At 36.4% G+C, this 22,853-nt stretch overlaps 3 protein-coding genes and 1 long non-coding RNA gene across 4 annotated transcripts; 1 reads left to right on the forward strand and 3 right to left on the reverse strand.

Moving 5' to 3' along the window:
- Positions 1-2,226: 2,226 nt before the first annotated feature.
- Positions 2,227-3,144, reverse strand: LOC110725390. The gene is made up of 2 exons (XR_002512159.1): positions 3,057-3,144; positions 2,227-2,708 (listed from the first exon to the last, which is right to left on the reverse strand). It is a non-coding gene; the product is annotated as an uncharacterized LOC110725390 (long non-coding RNA).
- A 1,703-nt stretch (positions 3,145-4,847) lies between these two features.
- On the reverse strand, positions 4,848-5,942 carry LOC110725396 (UPF0481 protein At3g47200-like). Its single transcript, XM_021904883.1, has one exon. The coding sequence runs from the start codon at positions 5,875-5,877 to the stop codon at positions 5,275-5,277; it is 603 nt and encodes a 200-aa protein (XP_021760575.1). The 5' UTR covers positions 5,878-5,942; the 3' UTR covers positions 4,848-5,274.
- Positions 5,943-8,146: 2,204 nt separating this feature from the next.
- LOC110727089 (probable disease resistance protein RF9) lies at positions 8,147-13,900 on the forward strand. Its single transcript, XM_021906633.1, has 5 exons — positions 8,147-9,125; positions 9,350-11,023; positions 11,213-12,431; positions 12,626-12,777; positions 12,880-13,900. Exons 2-5 carry the CDS (start codon positions 9,363-9,365, stop codon positions 13,322-13,324), a joined length of 3,477 nt encoding a protein of 1,158 aa, XP_021762325.1. The 5' UTR covers positions 8,147-9,125; positions 9,350-9,362; the 3' UTR covers positions 13,325-13,900.
- Positions 13,901-14,461: 561 nt separating this feature from the next.
- On the reverse strand, positions 14,462-22,676 carry LOC110727081 (eukaryotic translation initiation factor 5B-like). The gene is given in 13 exon segments (XM_021906622.1): positions 14,462-14,884; positions 14,959-15,078; positions 15,459-15,578; positions 16,887-17,444; positions 17,567-17,626; positions 18,733-18,798; positions 18,887-18,997; positions 19,098-19,188; positions 19,320-19,420; positions 19,501-19,608; positions 19,702-21,962; positions 21,965-22,147; positions 22,375-22,676. Coding segments are annotated over 12 exon segments (3,825 nt in total). The 5' UTR covers positions 22,122-22,147; positions 22,375-22,676; the 3' UTR covers positions 14,462-14,812.
- Positions 22,677-22,853: the final 177 nt, after the last annotated feature.

A 22,853-nucleotide genomic window follows, 5' to 3' on the forward strand; every position in this document is an offset into this window, starting at 1 on the left:
TGACTTAAGTTCAATAGGCCATACCTTTTACAAAATACCTTGTTTGGTGTTAGAATTAACCAAACCAATTGAAAATATTATTTCTTGGTTGCATTACAATTAATGTGAATTGTATGAAACGATAGTAGTAAATTTCAGGCAACTATTCACTAACATTAGGGGGTAAAATGAAATAAAATAATTTTTTTCACTAATGATTTCCATAATACTAGTACATGAAATCATGGATTTTACTTTTTACAACAAGTGCTATTAGCACAACAAACCATGCAGGGCCAATCACAGTCGCTTCTATTTTTGCACGGGTAACCACATAAACGTACACGAAAAGTTGTGAATTGATATCCTGGCGGCAAAACTATTGTTGGTACTCCCACTCCCGGTCGTGGCAGCTGGTGGTTCTGCTTCCATTGGGGCCGGCGTTGATTGTGGCGAAAGTGGCGACCTTGGTGTGGATGGTGGAGAAGCAGGTAGTGGTGACGATATTGGTGGGGGTTTAGGTGATGATGCACCAGCACTATCACAAATGTTGATGATGGTAATTGTGAACCATGAATCTTCTATGCTTGGCTTCAATTGTGAATGGAGCAAAACCTATGGTAAAATGAAAATAAGGGACAAATAAAAAATAACATGATGGATTATTTTCTTGAGTATGTTTGAACCTTCTCAAACGTAATTATAATTATCATTATACTCCCTCCATTTGGTAATCTGAAATAGTAGTTAGTTATCACATTGTCCCTATTCTATAATTACACCAACATGATTTCACAAAATTACAAATTTATATACCTCCATTTCTGAAAGTTCGACTCATTTACTATTTATATTGTCAAAATAAAATAACTTTGACCAACTTTTATGATTTATACAAAAGAAATATATTATCATGGAGGATCTTATTAGATTCATCTTAGTTTATATTTTCCAAATATCAACTTTCTATAATTTTTCACTTAAAGACTATGTAAATGCAAAGTGAGTCGAACTTTCAGAAACAAAGGGAGTACATAACCATGCACCCTTCACTTAGTTTTAATATGAACATATTTACATGCATGAAAAAATATATAGAAATATCACATAAATTTTTAAAATTAAGAATTATATACGTAGTATACAAGTATAAAGTAATAAATTGGAGACTTACCTAATGCAGAAGCCAAAAGAACAACCAATAAAGCTAGCTTCACTGAACCTTGTAGCATTGTGATGTCCAAAGTAAAGTTTAGATGATAAAGAGATCAGATATGCCTAGTTCTAGAATTAGTTTTAAAACTTCAATCATTATATATTATAATGTAGATCAGAGTTAATTAATAACCTTTTAAAGTTGAAATTGGGTCAAATTTTATTAAAGTAGACGTGAAGTTCTCTAAATTGAAATACTCATCAATGTTAGATTGCTAATTGTGCTAAACCTTACTAAATTTGTAAGCAAATGCACATGTTTCTTGATTTTTGTGAAAATTGGGTTAAAGATCCAAGTACATACATCTCAAGATCAATCCATTGGAAGGTGGTAATTATGATAATTTACCGTGTACTTTTAAGGGAAATACAAATATAACATATTGGTATTAATAATTATTATCTTGAAACGGAGAAAGTATATATACTCTATAGTTACAAACTTATGATAGATGGAATACTATAAGGAAATAATTCGTAGTTAGAAATCTCCTAAAATTGACCATAAATTTAGGCATACTGACTGACTATACAAAATTAGTCAATGGTCAATCTCATAACAAACTTGAAGACCTTTATTGGCAAGCTAACCAACTAGGCTAGCTGTGATTATATTAAGTTTTCACACTTCAACTTGTTAAATAATGCACCTTTATCACTGATGTTAGGAAAATTTAAGACAAACAACCAAAATAGATTTTGGATATGATATATGTGTGAATTAGGCCATCATCAATCCTAAACGGAATCAAGGTTTCATCATTTAAGACAAACCAATGTAGTCATGTCAACAACGACACTGATGACATAGATTAACTCTAGCTAAAGTCTTAGCGGAGTGACACAAAAAAAAAAATCAATTTCACCTACATCATTGTAGTGTCTATGTCCTTAGGTCTATGTCCTTAGGTTAACTTAAAGATCTTGGTAAAACCACATTCCAAATCTCTAATGACGAGAGCAAGTGATGATTACTCCGTATTATTTATGTATATATAAAAACATTGATGACAACAATAACACTGAAATAGGTTTCAATCCAACATGAATCTCACTATAGTTGGGATTAATGATTGAATTTATTTATTTTTTGCAAAGTTTAGAAGTATGTATATACTGAGTTATATCCTCGTGACAATTCAGAAGTGTGTTTGAGCTAACCCATCCAGAGTAGGCAGATCATAGCAACAAGTCTGATTTTGTCAAAAACATAAAGCACAAAGTGAATCACCCATGGATTTGGTGCGGTACTGGTGCAGAAGACAGCACTACTGGTGGCGGTGGTGGTGGTGGTGGTTGCGGTGAAAGATCTATGGGCTCATCATAACAACATGTTTGGTTTGCACAACAGATTGTACAAGGTGCATCACAATCGTTAGAGTCGCTACACGGGTAGCCACAACCATGGATTTGATATGGTGGTCCTCCTACAACATTAGGCGCCGGTGCTGATGCTGGTGCACTTCAGGGTGGTTGTTTGTTGCCTCTTGCTTCAACTACATAAGGAATTAGAACTGCAAAATAATGGAAGAATTATTATATAATTGGGCTAGCTAGCTTTAACAAGTACTAAGGGTTTAATTTGTAGGGTGTTACAAGGCCCTTAACAATGATTCATTACTATTACTTCAATTAAAAATAAATGTTACTCGTAGTAGTTTATCATGGCTTATTAAATAATCAGTAAAATAATTTTCAAACCTCTTATTTTATAATAGTGATACACTGACACGTACTTTTTACACTTACAAGTAAGATTAATTATCGTACTAGTACTTCAAATCAACTATGCTCAATGACTTAATAAAATAAACAGCAAAGTATAACTCAAACGCAGAAAAATATATATTTGAGACACCTACATGATGCAGAAGCCACTAAAACAGCAAAAAGAGCTAGTTTAATTGAAGCCCCCTCCATAATATTACAATTAATTAACCAAAGATTAAAAGGAAGTAATTAGTGAAAGCTAGAGGCTCTTATAATAAAAATGAACTATTTATAGTGATAATATGGAGAAAGTTTTGTTTCGGATATGCATAAATACCAAATTTACTAGCAATGTATTTGACTTTCTTAGGCTTAAAGGATGTGCATGATTAACTGATTAATTAGTTATTGTTGCATCAATTCTACACTGTATGAAGATTCACATGGAGCTATGTATTAGTATATTACTATATACTAGACATATTTTCACCTAAAAATAAAACAAAAATTCTTCTATCATATTATGAACGGTATGTATATAATATTACATAAGTTAGATTTATTATATAAAATATCAAGATTTATTTTGGACATGCTAGTTTGGTTATTGTCGTTAGAGGTGTTAAAACTAACCCGATCAACATAACCTAATTTAAAAAGAAATTAAATTTAGATTTTGACTTCTATAGACTGAATAATAATTGAGCATGAATATGACTCAAATTTAATATAGACCTGACCCGAACACCCAAATTAACACCTCTGATCTTTCATATATATGTGCATTGGATTAAGGATGAAGCTTTGAATTTAAAAGGTACTCCATAAGATTTTATTTGTAGCTAACATTAAAGCAATTCAAATCATAATCCTTGAAAAACAATGAAAACACAAATTTTACAGTGTTACAAATCCAAATGCTCTCCTAAGGCACACCAGGCCGGGTTCAATCTTCTGGTTCAGTAGTATCCCTGTCTATGAATTTGATCTTAAAGCATAATCATTAATTTTTTTGAAACTCTTCAACATAGACGAGTTAATCAGAATGGATATCAAGACGTTCCACCACATCATACAAATAAGAATACTGACCATCATGTACTAATTCAAGGCAAAGATTGTTGATAAGCTTAGCAACCTGTTTGTTACTGCCTAAGTAGTACAGTATCACCCCTTCGTCGTGTAAAAGCCTCGCGTCTTCAGTCGATTTAGTGAGCTTACCTAGAAAGAACAGATATGTTGTCATGTCCAGATAGCATTCGTGGTGGCATTGCTCATAAGCCACAATGTTCCTAAAGAAGCTGGCTATGTGATTGTCGATTTGCAAGCTCGAAATCCTTAATGTTCCTTTTTCGAACCTTACATCTAGAGGTTGGCTGTAACATAGAACTCGTGTCTTGATGCCTGCTTCTTTTAGTTTAGTCGTTGAGCAGTACATGTGAGGCTCTGTGCCTCGCTTCACTTTATTCCCAAGGGTGATACTAGAATGGAAGAGATCAAGCAAGTGTTGAGTATTTTGAGGGTCATCGTCTTTTGCAATAATTGATTTGATGCTTTGTCGTACAAATATATTTCTCTAGGCATAAATGGATTGAAGAAATGGTACGCAAGTGGTTAGGGTTGGTGAGTGCACAGCGGAAACATATTTAAAGATGTAGAGATTGATAAAATATTAAGAGATAGATAAAGGCAAGACAAGTAGTAAAATGGACACATAATATTTAACGTGGGAAAAATCTTCAATAGAGGCAAAAAACCCACGATGACGAGCACCAAAATAATCCACTATATGAAAATAAGAGAGTACAAGAACCCTTAAAAAAGTGAGTATTACAAGAAAACTTTCACTATAGGAACTCACAAAGGAGTGCTACAAAAATAGGAATAGTGAATTCATAAAGCAAAGGTAAATTGGTAGAGAATTATAAGGAGGTAGGTGAAAGGCTTATGTATGTGTATGGTATGGCTTCTTGTGTGTACATATATCTTGATTGAATGCCCATGACCTATAATTATAGGTGTAGATGGAGCTTGGAAGAAATGGCCGGAAGATTCAAGAAATTCCTCCATTCTTATATCCATAATATTCTAGAATGTTCACGAGCCATGTATTCTAGTAGCTTCCAATCTCAAGAATTCTCTAGAACGATAAAGTAGACAATTCTAAAGAAAATATTGACAAGGACTATCCTTGCTTGATTTTTCCAAAAACATCTAGAATATGCATAAATACTCCACCAAAATAACGGGCTTATAAAATTTGGGCCACACCCAACACAAGCTCTTCTAACGAGGTCTCCTCCATTGATTTTGTCCTAGTTTCGTCGAAGATCTTCTTGAGGACTATCATAGGGAGTTGATTCTCAAGGGCTATAAGGTCGAGGCGAACAGCAGGAAGCATCCATCGCTTGGAGAGGAGGGATGAAGACTTGAAACGATTCGTCTGAGGTCTTGAAAGAGCTCAACTATGAAGCATCTATTAAGAAGCATCATTGTAACAAACTCTCTTTTACTAAGTTTTACATCTTCCGAGTAACAACACCGAGCTTTATGCTCTATTGCCTCTAAACTAGTAACCAATTTATCCAATTCATCCCGAGCTCGTTCACCAAATCCGATAAGGCGGGTCAAAGAGAGCCACTTGAGCTTCTCTGAAGGCTGCAGATTAGGCGAGCCATGATGGTAGGGACCTATGGATATAAAATGAGGCTCGTATGCTTTAGGCTCAATCTGTCGTAATTTTGCTGGGACGCGGTAGATGCTGGTTTTGCTACTGCGCAGCAAATAATCTTCCAGCTCCCGCTGCTGCATTGCCTTGAGTTTCTCCTCCAGAAAGTCAGTCAAGTTCGCGCTGCCTGCAACACAACGCTCTTCAGGTAACAGAGGTTTTGAGCATAATTGCCTAGCATAGGCGGCAAAGGAAAATCTTATGAAATAGTTAAAATGTAGGGATTTAGATTTGTTCCTAAACATTCTTTTTGACTTTTGATAGCTATTGTTGTGTGTGTTATACAAATGAAGGGAAATGAAACAGAGCTTATTTTAATGAAGGGGTTAAATTTTTACAACTCTAGCTACATGCAACCTAAGAACTTCTCTTAATTGTCAATGTACCAAAATTATTAAATGTCCTAATAAGACATGTTAGCAATAACTCGTTCTTGACTTAGGCATATGAACGTGTAGGCTAATTACTACTCCGTAGTACGTCCGTACTCTATTTCATAGGTTAGGTTGACCGGTTTTTATATATTCAATTTTTTGTCACTCTCATTGCTAGCTAGGTCCACTAAGCTAGCTACACTCTAAGCGTATGAATTGATAACGTAACATCTTAAATCTTAATTACTAGCTTAATTACAGAAAGAGCAAGTGGCAAGTTATAAATTACTACTCGTGCGTACAGTATAAGAAGTCAAACAATGAATATTGATCAAGGCATTATTAAAGAAGAGTATGAATAATTTAAAAGTCTAAATAAAGCAAGTGTACGTTGACTATAAAAAGTATATAATATGAGTAGTTGTTAATTTCATAAGTTATACTTTTTCCGTTTCTTTATAGTTGCAACACACACTTAAAAAAAGTGGACCTCACGTGATATAATACACTTAAAATGGGGTTAAGAGATTGTTAGGTGTATAATCAAGTGGGCCAGGCTATGAGCTATAAATAAAGGTAATAGTACAATTTTCACCATAAAAACCTTCCGTTTATAGTGTGTTGTAACTATTTTAACACTTTTCTTTTAGAGAAGTGTTACAATTATAAAGAAACAGAGAAAATACAATAATACTGTAGGAATTTGGTTAAATTAGGAGCGTTTGAAAAAAGAGCTTTTTGGAAATGTTTGTCCATTTCAAGAAGCACATATCTTTCATTCAATTTTAGATTTTTAGTAGATAATTAATCATTTATACCATGCTTCATATGCCGACAAACATTTTGGAACAAAGCAAGTTACAAAATATGATAGCTTAACTAAAATATTCATCAATACAAAATGTGGCTTCTCTATATTTATTTTGTGCAACACTTTGGCCTTGTTTGGTAAATGACAGTTGGCTGGTTCATTTGGTTTGTTTGACCAATTGTAATGTTTAACTATTTATAATGGCTTTTGAAATTGGTTGTTTAAGTTGACTGTTTATAAAAGTGTTTGGTAAATTTAGTTGGCGATTGTTGGCTGTTTATTAGATAATTTGTGGGCCAACAAGCTAAAAGCCAACAAAAAAAGCTATTCATAGCAGTTTTGGTAGAAGTCTTGGCATCAAGGCAATGCTGATGTTGAGTTATTCATGTCCAGTTTTGTTGTTAATTGTATCACAATTTCAATTGATCAATAGAGCTAATCTTTATGAGAACTTTTTTCCATTCCTACTCCCATCATGAATTGGGCTTTTGATCACTTTGTGTTTTAATACAGGTCTTACTCTGCACATTTTACTAGGAAAATTAAATTACTATATACTTTGCATATATTATGTAAGGGTCTATGTATTCGACGTGTTTTGTTTGAACTTATTTTGTCTGAAACATGTCTGAATTATTTGAACTAAATAACTTATTTTGTTTGAAATAAATCAAAATAAACCAAAGCCTAAATTTAAAACATTATTGCTTGGAAATATATGCTTTTCATTTTTCTATGTCAATCACATTGTTTACAATATTTCAATTCACATCAGGGATTTAATGATCCACACTCTGCATGTTTAAGAGTATAGGTGCTACACTGTAGGAGTTTGAGCAGTAGTTTCTCTTTAGGTTTGGTGAAAAGAATTGCAAGGAGTAAAATTATGAAAGTAGTTCATTATCTATCACAGTAATATTTTTTTACTGTGATTCAGGGTCAATCGGTTGACATAGGGAGTGAAGCATATAAAGTTTAATTAACTGTTGATAAGTAACCACGGATAAGGGAGTTTAACTTTAGAGATAACAAGTGAATGCTAATTTTGTTAAAGAAGAGAAATAAAGGCTAATGAAAAAGGATTTCAATCCCTGTAGAGGCTTTTCCCTGCTTATCATGCAAACTGCCATATTGTGCATGATTGTGAAGGAAATGATTAGTTCACTACATGTCCTATCAAGATGCACATAAATTTTACCATGGGATGCTCTCTTCCACAATTCCCCATAATGGCTTCCGGCATACTCCATCGGTCCCATAAAATTTGCTCCACTTTTCTCTTTGAGTTTGCTCCATAGCTTTTATAGTGGCTTTTTTGGTGGGTGATGATTAATTTTTTTAGGTGATTATTGCATGTTTCTTCTCCACTGAGTCCAGATATGCTGGGAAAGCCGGAAAGGTGATAATAGTGCTAGTATATTTTGTAGTTACAAAGTGCTCTAATGGTGAGCAATTTCATATTGTAGCTTGGAAAAACAAAAAAACAAATAAGTAATTCTTATCGTACACATGCCACAATTTAAGTGGATGAAGTTTTCTTTGAAAAACCAAGCACCGTCAACATAGCTTGTTTGAGCAAGGTTGCTTAACCTAGCTACATCAATATCGTCACTCCAATAGAAAGCTACATGCCTGTAATTTTATTTAATTTGCAAGCAGATTCCTTTTGTAAACCATTGGAGATGCTCTTAGTAACTTAGTCCCTGGGATCTGCATTATAGTCAATCTATCATGCTTTTAATTTGACACAATCGTAATTTATTTTAAAATGACCTATGTATTACTAATAAGTAATGGCAGATGATTGCTTGTTAGCAAGTTATGTAATTTTGATGCTGTTTTTTTTCTTTTATTTTTTATTTTTTAAATCTGAATGTTACGGTTGATGGCGTGTACAAATTATTTTTTGGTAATTTGATTTATTGTCCTCGTTGAAGAACATGTTGTAATTCACAGTAGAAATTATTTAGCAGATTTCTTTGCATTCCACATATATACTTGTACATTTTAAAAATCGATTTCAGTTAGTACTGGTGAACAGTGAATTCTAACAATAAGGGGACCTGTAGGACCTCTATAGCGGCTACTTTGCAATAATTCCAAGAAATTCCAAAATTGAGAAAAGTCACATTATATTCCCTGAGATTAGTCAAAATGCACCTCCTTAGCTACAATAAATGATGCATTTCAAATGAAAATTCCACAAAAGTAGACTAGAAATTCCCATGAATCTTCCATCAAGTTAGATATCTTCTATTCATCTCACCAATTCCTCACCAGAATCAGTTATCAGCCTCTTCTGACAAGTGTACGTTTAATTTTACTCTGATATGTTTTGATCTGTCACTTGTATTTTATTTTTTGATTCATGATATACACGAGCTTCAAACTTTTGTGTATGTCGGTAATATATTTTGATGATAGTTTATGCATTGTAAATTTCCGATTTGTCTTAATGATAATTATATAATGCAGCAGTATGCTGCTAAGTTTATTGTTAATACTCAGTTTGACAAGGGTATGTGCATACAGGACTAGCTGTAAGATGGCGGCATCTCTTGTAGGTTCAGCTATACAATGGATTGGTTCCTTGCTAGTCCAAGAAGCAAGCCTGTTATTTGAAGTGGAAGACCAAGTAAGAGCCCTCCAGCAAGACCTTGAACTCATCCAACAGTATCTCCAAGATGCTGATGCAAAGCAAGAAAGAAAGGAAATTCGGACTTTGATCAGGCAAATTAGGAAACTTGCTTATGATGCTGAGGATGTCATTGATACTTACATCATTGAAGTTGAACTAAAGAAAGATGTCCCAGAAAATAAGGGCTGGCTCTTCGGATTTACGTGCTTCCTGCATACTGCGCCTCAGGCATACAGTATAGGGAAGCAGATACAGTCGATGCAGAGTAATGTGAAGCAGATTACTCACAGTTTGATTGATTTTGGAGTAAGAAGAATCTCAAAGGTAGGGGAAGATTTGAGATCATCAAGCAACCGTGAAAGATATTCTAAACAAAAGCCACGAAGCTACCCTTATGATGATGATGGTGAGTTTGTTGTTGGCTTGGAGAAAGACATGAAAATTTTGGTAGAAATGTTGATGGGAGAAGGAAAAACTCAAGTAAATTTTGTTTCCATTGTGGGGATGGGTGGCTCGGGGAAAACCACCCTTGGTAGGAAGCTCTACAACCATCCATATACTAAAGAATGCTTCGATTGTTGTGTATGGGTTTATATATCCCAAGAATGGAGCACCAGACACGTTTTATTCGAGATATTGAGGAAAGTTAGTGACCCTGACCCTATGGAGTTGTCCAAGTTGAATGCGAATTCAAGTGTGGATGAGCTAGTGGACAAGCTCCGGAGCATCTTGGAAAAGAAATCGTATTTGGTGGTGTTGGATGATGTGTGGAGGAAAGAAGCACTAGAGGAAATACTCCCTGCCCTCCCATGGGTGAGAAAAAACAAAGTAAGTAAAATTATTATCACAACCCGAAACCAAGAAGTAGTTCAATTCCAGAACATCCAAAGGAACCTATATGTCCATGAACCAAGGCCTCTAAGCAAGGAAGAAAGTTGGGAATTGTTCTGCAAGATTGCTTTCAACTTCCATACAAATTGCAATAACAAAACCTTCGAGGTTCTAGGCAAGAAGATGCTGGAGAAATGTGATGGACTTCCCTTGGCTGTAGTTGCATTGGCTGGGATCTTGAATACAAAAAGAAGCATTCGGGAATGGCAACAAGTATATGAAGCTGTACGGTCAAGGGTAATGGAAGGTACATGCTCACATATGTATGGTAAAGTAGGGGATATGCTCGCCCTGAGCTATGATGATCTACCTGCAGATCTAAAGCCTTGCTTTCTATATTTGGGTGTTTTTCCGGAAGACTGCCAAATTCCAGTTGGAATGCTAATCAGAATGTGGATAGCTGAGGGTTTTATCGCTGCAAATGAAGTTATGTCCCTTGAAGATGTAGCAATGCAGTGCTTAGAAGAAATGAGTCACCGGTTCATGATTCAAGTAGTGCGGACCAATTTCAAGGGAGCCATCAAAGCAATTCACTTGCATGATCTATTGCGCGAACTTTGTGTCAGAAAGGCCAAAGAACAATGTTTTCTTCAAGTTAAAACTCCTATCAACAATTTAGCTCCCACTGATGCATCTCAAATAGCATTCCAGTCACGGAGGGCTGCTCTTCATTCCAGGTAACATATTTATCTACTTAGCATATAAAGAGACCAATCTAGAATGGAATTCATATATGTCTAATACTTCGTATCTTATAATTTATTCATAATGCAATATTCTAACAAGGACATATATAAATCATGGAATATAAATTTATAACATATAAAACCGTAGTTAATTTTCTCTTTTTCTTCACACTTTTTCAGCACATGTTTTCCTACCCAAGCTTCAAATTTGAGGTCACTTGTACTATTGACAAGATCTAGTGTAATGCACTCTGCCTATGAATCCAAAGAGACATTAAACTTGAATGTTCTCACTCAAAAATTCCAATTGCTTAGATTGTTAAATCTTTGGGGAATTAAGACTCCCACTGGAGCTTTGCCTACACAAATCGGGAGCTTAATACACTTGAGGTATCTGGGAATTCGGGCTTCTAATATCACAGAACTCCCTGCATCAATTGGTAAATTAAGAAATTTACTGACTTTGGACTACAGGAATATTGACTACTCTAATACAACTGTCAAAATTCCTAATGTCTTTTGCAAGCTTAAGCTACTGAGGCATCTATTTTTGCCAATTGATTGCCCTTGGACTCTTGAAAAACTACAGTTGAGTGCTCTAAAAAACTTGCAAATACTCTGGGGTGTTAAATGTGGAGGGAGTGATTGGTTTTCACAAGAGATGCTAAGACTAAGCCCAACTTTAAGTAAGTTGAAGGTGGTTGTGTCAACCGAAAATAATTTGGAAGCTGTCTTTGATTGCCCAAGCCTTGTGTCTGATCGGCTTCATAAATTCCACTGTAAATGGAACTTTGGTGTGGCCTTAAAACATGTAAATCACGCTCTCTCTCAGAATCAACACCTAGATGAACTGGTATTGGTTGGAAAAATTAAGGTAGAGAAGCTGTCTCTGTTATTGCCACCTAATCTTTTAATACTGGAATTGAAGAATAGTGCTCTAAAGAATGAGGATGTTATGGTAGTTGCTGGAGCATTAGCCCACCTAAAGCTTCTAAGATTGTCAAACTCTTACACGGGAACAACATTCACTTGCAACCGTGGTTCCTTTCCTCAGCTTGAAGAACTCTACCTTGGAGACCTTCAGAACTTGGACACGTGGGAGATAGAGAAGGGGGCGATGCCTAGGCTTAAGAAGCTTGAGATCTTAAAATGTCAGATGCTACAACAGTTTCCTCAAGGTTTGGTGTATGTCACCACCCTCCAACAACTTGAATTTTTTGGACTGCCCAAACAATTTGGCGAACAAGCTAGGATGTATGGATGGTCGCAGCAAAGGCTTAGGCTGCCTCATAATGTTGAAGCCATCATTGAGCAGTCTGACACTCAAGTTGACATGTCTTCCATTCACAAGATCTATGAGCAGCTCACTGCTGGGATCTTTCTGAAAAACAAAATGAAGGCAAGTTCTTCAACCATTCTGAATACTAGACAGGCTTCAGACTCTTCAGCTCCTAAATTTTCTATTTGTTCCCCTCTAAAATAATAGCTAAAATTTTTAAATTTCATCTTCATGTAGCCGAACCCATCAATGGGATTAAGGCTTCGATGTTGTATGTTTTGTTAATTCAGTTCCTGTTATTGATTGAAAAACAGAAGTTCTGGATTGTGAAGCAAGGGGACTGCCCATATAATTGCTTCATGGTGTATGTGGCAGGCCTCGCCTTAACAACAAACGTGGATTGTGATGGTTTGCCAGAGTGGGATGATATAATAGATAATTGCGAATGTACTGAAACTAAAGACAGGTATCTATCAAGGAAGGAAAATGTGTTCTACATGTTTGAATGATAGTCATTGCAAGGTTGATATCTAATTAAAGTTTCACTTCTGTTGTTCTTATGCTGCAGAGATGGTGCATTAATCAAAGTGGTGAAACTAAAATCTTCAGAATCTGAGCTTCATGTGCGTGGAATAATCGGAATCGATGATCTATCTCCAAATGTAACATATACATTCACTTATGTGGCCATGCTAGAAAAGGTGGTTGCCCGTTCTCTACTACTTCCTGATGTCAAATTTCAAAAGCACAAGCAAAACTTGAATGACAAAGAGAAGATCTCTGTCCGTTCTCTACTATTCCTTCCTAATGTTAAATTTCAGGAGCACGAGCAAAACTTGAATGACAAACCAAGAAATAAATGGTTTAAAGTCCCTATAGGCGAGTTCAAGACACACCCTAAAGGCTCTATTGGAGAGGCAGAATTTTCATTGCATTGCCGATGCCACACAAAAGAAGTTGGATTCGCGATCAAAGGTTTCATGATTGAGCCTAAACTTCAATCCTTTACCTAGTTGAAGACCTGGTTTACCTAGCAGCCAAGTGCAGCGATGTGATGATGGTGGATCGCGCATCTTGGGGGAGATTTGAGGATGGTGGAAGCCAAACATTATTAAATTAGAAACTTCCTAGAAAAGAGTTCTGCCATAGCTCAACCATGATTTTATTTGTGCTGTCAAAACTTCACAACTGAAAATACTGTAGATCTGTTACAAGCTGAAATAATACAGCAGTATCAACGGAATCTAAATGTATCTGTACAAGATTATTTAGTTTCATAAGCAAATTTGTTTTCCCCCTACTGCTCTAGAAATGGTGCATTGCTTTTGAACCAGTACCTTATTGTAAACCTTTTATTTTTTAATCATATAATGAAACAACAATAATATTCCTTGGCTTTCTCATACATACAAGTATGGACTTATCTCTGTCATTCTTTTAAAACCCTGAATTCTCCTCATTGATATGTTTGCTTTTTTTTTTTTTTTTAGTGTGTTCAAATTACCAAGTTGATGGTGATATACTTTGCATCTACAAAGCGCACTTCAGTGTCGAAGGGAGGAATGTGTTTGACGTCGTTGGCTCATTTGGATTACATAAATGTCAGGAAAATATTGTTTTGAACAGAATACAGACTTAATCATAACAGAACAACATATGAAGCTGATTTGAGGCTCACCAGGGACAGGGAAAACCATGACAGTTGCTTCTATGTTGTCACCCTGCTCTTTTGAAACCTAATCCAAGCAACAACAAAAAAGATTGGAATTCCATGTTTGCGGAACTTGTTTAAGGCAGGCTCCGCACATTCTTAGCTACACACTAATGTTCATTTTATAGGGCCTTAGCTGGTGCAGCTAAGACCTATTGTCTAGGCTCCTGAACAGGCGATAAGAACAATGGGCTAGTTGGGCTGAGCCATTTTGTCTTGTTTATAGAAAAAAATTGTTGGTATTAATTCCTAAAACTTTTCCTTTAAAATTAGTGCTGTAATTATCGTACCATTGCAGCAGGGACTGGTGGATAATGTTTAGCCAAGAAAACAACCTAAGATTCTTCGTGAAAGTAATCTTTTATTCTAAAGCAAATAGTTATTCAAAAACATCGAACAGCAAATATCATAATATGTAAATCACTCATAAACGCAACCCCCCTTCCCTCTCTATCCAGAAAACTGCAAAAGATTAAAAAAATACAAGGCAAATGCCTGAGGTATTGATCAGAGTTATCTCATTCTGTCTCGACGCCAAAAAGGACGCCAATCAGTTCCCAGCATCTAGCTCCATTAGCTTTCGATGTAGTAAATTGAAGGGTGACAAAACTCCGATGACAGCGAGCATATCTCCAGCCATTAATAAAAATGGGAAGAGAACCAGCCAAGAAGAGAACCTGAGTTGGTATCCAACAACCAACTTTGTACTTCAAGTTGAAACTTCAGCTCCATGTAAGACTCGCTTATCTACACAAAAATGTCGGAATAGTACAGGAGCAGCAATGGAAGCTTACTGTATCTTAAACAGATTCTTCAATTTAACAAGCAACCTCCAATTCTCATTAGGCATAGACTCATCTTTCTGGAAAGGATAATTTCAGTTAGCATCAGCATGCATGTTGGTACTGATGAATGTGTAACAAATTATTTACTCACCTTGTAATTAGCTTTGAGCACATCAATAGATTTTCTGGAAATATGGCTAACAAGCTCATCTTCGATATCAAAGTGTCTTCCAAACATCTTTTGCTGCTCTTCAGGGTTGGTACCCACAATCTGTAAATCACAAAGCATATAATCTTAAGAAACCAGAACATAAAACAACTACCCTTTACTTAGGTTCCACCTCCTCTGGCATTCCTTATACCATTGTTTTTTCAATCATCGTTAGCCAAAACCATTGCTGGAGCACAGTTCTCATGCTAACAATTGTTATTCTGTCCTCTCAAACATCCTGCTTTTTTCTTTCCAAGAATCCAAACTTCTACGCCTCTCAATGAGTCAACCAGAAAAATAAAACCTACCTCCACAAGAATCACTACTAGATAACTAGACAAATCCTCTGTACCCCCACCGCCCCCACCCCCCGAAAAAAAAAGAAAAAAAATGTAGTAAATAAATAAACAGTAAAGGCTAAAGGGAAAACAAAAACAGACCTTAATGGCAACTTGTTGGCCTTTCTTCGCTGACTCAATTGGTTTTTTATTAATTTCAATGGAAGCAATACGCCCAATGTCTATAAAGTCCTTTGAAGGAACACAGATTGGTGTTCCCATCTGCAATCCAAACCCACAATCAGTACAAGAGCCTGATAAAAGATTAAAACAACTAGAAGACAAAAACCTACTTGGCATGATGCGTATTTTTATGAATAAAATGAATTGAGTAACAATTACAAAGATGATATTAATTATCCCAACCCAAGCGTAAAAAAATTATAAGCTCAACTCAATAATAATGACAAAATCATTCTCCCTTCAATATACAGCCCTAGGCTTATATTTACTTATTTAGATCTAACATTGCCTTGTTCGCTACTCCAAGATGAAAATGAAGTCAAGAAACTATATTAACCTTTTAAAAAATAATACCATGATGAAAAATTTGTTAATAAGCTAAAATAGCCAAAGTTTGGAACCTACTTATAGGCCCAAAACACCTAAGATAAGTCCAATAAAGCTACAAAGATGAGATTCATAATTCACATCATGATGTGACACTGTATTTGATATAATTAACCAAGACAATAAGTCTACAAAACAGTAAGGAAAAAAAAAAACAACTCCTAATTGACACGTGTGAGGATAAATAAAAGACAGGCTGTTCAGGCTCAAGTTATGCAAAGTTTTTGAACAAAATTCGACAATGATCTACAACTAATGCTCTAGGGGGAGGATTTACCTCTTACATCAATTTTAAAACCTCTTTCAATAGTAATCAAAGAACTAAAGAAAGTAAAATCACACCTTAATTCACAGTTATAAATTTATTTAGCAGCCACAACTGGGAACAGTGATCACAAGAAACTAATCATATCTCTGAAGAGCAATATAATTCAAGCAGCAGCACATATAGAAGGAAAAAAAAAAGTATCCTACCAGCAGGATCCCAACTTAAAAAGGACAAATCAAAATTCATAGTGTAAAAAGCTTAGGTATCAAGACCCAAACGAAGGCAGTTTTACCAAGAACCATAGCTTTATAATGAAGATTCTAATAAATCCTACAGAAACCTGACTACTGAATTCACAAAAAATGCTCAACACTCTAAATACAACGTGTTCAATGACCTTAGCTTGACACAATATCAAATGACAAAATCAGAAAACCCAGAAGTACGTGCTTTATTCTTCAATTTATTCAAAAAAGAGCAATAAATTTTGCTTTTGCATGTCCAATATTCTGAGCTTCTGAAAAGTCTTATTGAAACCTACACTGCAGAATGCACCAATATCGCTTTACACTAAAAATAAAACATGTACGATGACCTTAGCTCAACACAAAATAAAATGACAAAACTAGAAATACCGGAAATATGTGTTTTTTCTTCCTATTTTTCTTAGAGAAATCGACAATAAAACGTACCTTTAGAACCCCTTCAATAACATCCACCCCCAAGACAATAGGATCCTTTTTGTTGAATACGCAATCACGCATAATCTTGAGTACACAAGGAAAGACTGCCTCCTCAGCAGCTTCCTTTTTCTTCTCCTCCTTGATACCATCAATGTACGCTTTGAATTGATCAAACAAATGATATATGATATCAGCCTTAAAGATCTTAACACCAGTATCTTCTGCAAATTCCTCTACCTCGGTTGTGACCTTGACATCAAATGCCAAAATTGTCGCATACTCTTTCTTCTTCTCAAGCATGACACTTGCCCTCATAACATCCTTCTTGTGCACAGGGCCTATACTTATGCCACTAACAGGAATGTTTACAGCTGGTGATTTCAAAAATTCCAACAATGCTTCCAATGATCCGAGGGTAGATGCTTGCACACAGACCCCCTCTCCAGTCTTCTCTATCCGGTTCAATACAGACTCCATGTCTTCCATGGCTGATCTTTTTATCTCCTCAAGGTCATCATCAGGTCCCACAACATACAAGCCAGTCCCAGCAATAGCATGCTCAAGACCCTGTGTGGAGGAGTATCAAATAAAAAGTTCATAATTTGACATGCTAATGACATTCACAATGTAGCTTATGCCTTGAAGCAATTCAAAATGCGTTTCAATTCCAAAAAACTAACAAAAATCACCTGTGCAGAAATTTTAATCCCCTGTGCCGCCTTGATTTGTTTATGATGCAGATATGTTCCCTGTGTCATACAAGCAGCAGAGGGATTGAGAAAATAACTCATCCAACTATCAAAAAAGAAAACAGAAAGCTGGAAACCATATGCTGTAGGATCCAAACAGAAGGGGGCATTTAGTTGCCCTTGTCTCATTGATACAAATTGCAAAACTGGAAGGGCATCCATTATCAATCACCATGGACAATTAAACATATATTTCCAATCAGTATCCTGGGAAAGGAAGAGAGAGTGGGCTACATGGCCTACACCATTATTTTAATCTACTAGATTTAGATTTATGACAGAGTTACCTAGCTGATATTGAATTTGAACAACCCTACATGAATCTCTGTAGTTGTAGCCTTCATCTCCTAGTTAGAAATTAATTTTTACCTTATTGTTGGGTTCCAGGAATATATCGAAGTTACAATAGTCATTGTATAAAGAGTCATCAATCACATTAAAGTTTTTCTGCGACGGTCTAAAATTTGCTATTCTGTGACAGATGTTAAATCATGCCGCAATATTAGTTGTAGACATAAATAATCTCTGTTATGTAACCCAAGATGAGCAAATGGGTGCCCAATGAAAAGTCCATTTTTTGCCAACAGATAAGAAAAATTAAACCAGAAACTTTTTAAACCTACTCTCAACAGATAATTAAGGCCTAGAAGACTACTGTAACACTTGCAAGAAACCACATCCTAACTTCACAATACCAATCACTAGCAACCGCAATTATTTTTATACTATATAAACATGGATTTTAGCTCAATTCCAACTTTCATAAGAAAAATCCACATCCTAAAAGTGCTTATGAGTATCAATGTATCATAAGCTCTCCAAGCCTATGCTAGCACAACAGTGGCTCAATTAGCGCCATAGCACAAACAAAAACCCACCTTAAAAAGTAGGACGTCTCTAAAATGGTCCTGCTTTTTAAGGTGTGTAGAAGGGCTCAGAGCAACGTATGTGAGGAATTCGATACTTTTAATTTTCAATGGAAAAAAATCTCAAATGTTTGACACTGAAAGACCACCTAAACCACAGTCAATGCATTTTCTTTCCCTTCTAATTCACTATTAGAGCAACATTCGATAAATGGTAAATCTGACAAAAATAAGACATACCTTGACTCTAAGCTCCTTCATTGGATGAGGTGTCAGCAGAGCACGGATGGTGGTAACAATAGGGCCCTGCAATGAACAAACAGGCAAAAGTCACATATAATCGTTGCGAGCATTACAAGGATGTGAGCTCAAATCGAATGCAACAACAGCCTACCTGCATGCCACAAACAACAATTTGGTCCCCTTCATGAAGAACACCATTGACCAATACAACATCAATGGTTGTTCCGTGACCTTCAACGACCTTAACCTCCAGTACAGTACACTGCAAAATTTCATGCTCAACAATTCAACTCAATGTCCAAGTCAACTCTATATATATATCCAAAAACAAAACCTCAACATATATAAACCAAAAACAATACCTCAAGTTCATTTTTGAAGGTAAGCTTCTCAATCATAGTCTTTTGTGACCACTGTACTAATAGCAATAGCAAATCAGGAACACCTTCCCCACTGTTATGCATCCAAAAGAAGACCATCACAATAGTAATTTTAAAGGAAAATTGGCATGTTAGTATTATTATTTCTCAGAAATAGCCCATGATTGTGGAACAGCATGAAGTTAAATCAAAAACACATCCAACCTTATTGCGCTGGTTGGAACAATGTTGAATGTTTCACCCATATCTTTGTTTTTATAGTACAATTCAGTATTTAAACCCTGTTCCTTAAACTGGGTAATTACCTGCAGAGTATCCGCAGAAAAGCAGTCACAACAAAAAGAATTTAGCAATATATCAGCGAAATTTATAGAAGTTTGATTACCGATGTGACCCTCATATTAAACTCATTTTGCACATCCTTGGATTGCTGTTTCAGAGCCTTCACAATTGGTGCATTGCGCAATGTTTTCCACCCATAAAGCCGGTCCACCTGCAAATTGGAAGAGAAAGCAAACAATCTTAGTTAAATAGAAAAAGAAAATGCGAGTGTCTATGAAAAAAAGGACTGTGTAAATCAGCTCACCTTGTTCAAGGCCACAATAAACTCAGTATTTCTCATCCTCAAAAGGTTAAGTGACTCAATTGTCTGCGGTTCCAAGCCATGCATGATGTCCACAACCAAGATAGCAATATCACACAGCCCAGAACCCCGTGATCGCAAGTTGGTGAAAGATTCATGCCCTGGGGTGTCAATAACAAGAAGACCTGGGACGTTCAGCTTTGCATCAGCCTTCAATTCCCTGGTCCTTTCTCGAATGTTTTCAGCAGGGAAGTATGTTGCTCCAATTTGTTGTGTAATACCACCAGCTTCACCTTCCTGAACATTAGTATGTCTGATACAATCAAGCAACTTGGTTTTACCAGTGTCAACATGACCCATTATACAGCATATTGGAGACCTAAGATTTCCTTCACTGTTATTAGCCTGAATATCTGAACTTGATTTCTTTCCTGCAGAGTCAGTATGTTTCTGCTTAATGTGAGCAGTCTGGCCTTTAGTTGGCTGAGATGATATAGCCTCATTAGCTGCTGCAGCAGGTTTAGAAGTATCACAAACAGATTGGGCGACCTGTTTAACTTCCTTTTTGACTACTGACTGAGCTCCTGAATCAGCTTCCTCATCTTCAAATGCCCCCTTAACAGGTAAAGAAAGGTTATTGTCATCCCAACTTTTCGCATCCCAGTCCTCATCATCATCTTCTTCTTCCTCTTCAGCCACAACATTTGCTTCTATATCATTAGCAACTTCAGCCTTCTCCTCTTCATCCATTGTGCAAACCTCATCCAGCTTCTCTGTTTCAACAGATTCGCTATCGCCAACAGCTTCCTGTGTAATCTCTGTATCATCAATAGTTTGAGTCTTCGAACCATTAGTTTGTCGGTTTGACTTTGACTTCTTTGTTGTGTATATAGGGCGCTTTGTTGGAGCGCCATTGTCAGAGGCAGGTAGCTTGATTCCAGCAGATGCAAGAAATTGACTTCTCATTGCTTCTCTCCGACGTTGTTCTTCCTTTTGCTTCGCAGTAAGCAGCAGACCAGCCTCCTTCTTCAACCGAAGCTTTTCCTTATCCTTCTCCTTTTTCCTGAGTTTGGCTTCCTCAGCCTGCCTTAAAAGCTCCTCTTGCTTGAGGCGCTCCTCTTCTTCCTTCCTTAACCTTTCCTCCTCTTCTTTCTTTTGCCTTTCTTCGGCCTCCTGACGCCTAGCTAGTTGCTCTCGCATTCCTTTGAGATAACTGGGAACTTTCTTGTCCACTGCTTTACTTTTTGTTTCTTTCTCTTGCTCAGCAGCAGCTGCTGCTTTTTTCTCCTTCTCCTTCTCTTTCTTCTTTTTCTTCTTCTTTGCTGCCGCTGATAACTCTGCGATTCCTTCATCTTCACCCTCTTTTTCACCTGTTGCCTCAGTCAACTCAACAGGTTCCAATTGTGTATCAACTTTCTCAGCTTGAGATGGTTGCACTGGAGCTGGGGATGGCTCTGGCTTTGAAACCGCAGGCCCTTCACCTAGCTCTGCCAAAATCTTATCCAAATCGTCCTGTTCTTCAGTTGTCCTTCCACCCTTTTTTTTCTTCTTCTTATTCTTTGAAGTTTCAGGCATTGCCACACTGACCTTTTCTTGAGACACAGAGTCATCCACTTCTGCATTATTATTAGTGGAGGTATCATCTCCTAAAGCAGCCAATGCATTGCTACCTTTCTTTTTGGATGACTTCTTTTTACCAGTAAATGCAACAATGTCAGCTTCATCGTCAATTACTCCATCCTCTTCACCATCTTCTTCCAACAACGCAGCACTGAACAAACTCCCACCCTTCTTTGAACTTTTAGATGATTTCTTCTTCCCAACAAAGCTCACTGCCAGAGCTTCATCCTCTTCACCTAAAACACTCTCATCTTTATCATTCTCCTCATCATCCAACATTGCAAAACTTGTCTTCAAACCACCTTTCTTACCTTTTGATGGCTTCTTCTTCCCTGTAAAGCTCACAGCAGGTACATCCTCCTCCTCCTCACTCTGACTCTTCCCCACACCATCATCATCATCACCATTCTCATCCCCTAATAGCTCAAAACTAGCCATACCACCACCCTTCTTTGAACCCTTCGACGACTTTTTCTTTCCCGCAAAGCTCACTATAGATACATCCTCATCATCACTCTCATCTTTCCCCTGATCATCATTATCCTCATTCCCTAACAACTCAAAACTCACCTTACCACCACCTTTCTTCGACGACTTCTTCTTCCCAACAAACACTACTTCCGGAACCTCCTCGTCTTCCTCAACTCTCCCCTGTGCCCCTTAGAATTTCCCTTCTTTCCCTTCTTCTTCTTCCCACCAGCAGTAGGAACTACCTTCTCCTCCGTAACCTGGGACTCCTCAGACATCTCAGTCCCAAGTGAATACTCATCGTCATCTATCACTATATTCTTTTTTTTTCCCATTTATAATCCTCCCGATTTACACAACTCTGCACAAATTCATATAAACCCTTGAAATCAAATCATAATCAAACAAAACCCCTTAAATTGATTCTAATCCACAAATATAACAATCCAAAATAAAAAAATTAAATTAACAGCAAAATCAAAACACAAACTAAAATTCAAATGATTAATCAAGAATCACAGAAACGACAATGTAAAATCTACTACTACGCAATCTAAAACTTGCGAATTCAAATAAGTAAAAACTTACGATTAAAAAAATTTCCAAAAGTGTGCCCTAAATTGCGAAATTTCTCTCTGATTTTGCTTTCACCCTTCGATTTTTACAATCGTGTAAAACGCCGAAATTAGGTTTGTGAAATTGAGGTTTGCAACAATGGCTGCTGAAGAGAGCGAATCAGGAAAATATTAAGGAGTTAATTGTAGTTTCTACAGGAGGCGCTGAAATATGAGAAAAAAACCGACCTTTTTTTCTCAACATGCCTTTATATAATTATACCAAGGGATGCTCTTTGCTCTTAGTAATACGAGTAATTAATCAAGAAAAAGAGAGAATTTGATTTCGGAAACCTCTAAACAAGTACGATAGTTGACATCTAATTATTATGATTCTTTTATAGCGGTATTGTTTAAGTCGTGTTAGGTGGCAGTTATCGTTTTTAATGGGTCAAAACTCTAATTGATAAAATTAGAGTGTTTGGTTGTATGACGATTTTATAGAGGTTATTA

Source organism: Chenopodium quinoa, unplaced genomic scaffold, assembly GCF_001683475.1.
Source record: "Chenopodium quinoa cultivar QQ74 unplaced genomic scaffold, ASM168347v1, whole genome shotgun sequence".
NCBI classification, from domain to species: domain Eukaryota; kingdom Viridiplantae; phylum Streptophyta; class Magnoliopsida; order Caryophyllales; family Amaranthaceae; genus Chenopodium; species Chenopodium quinoa.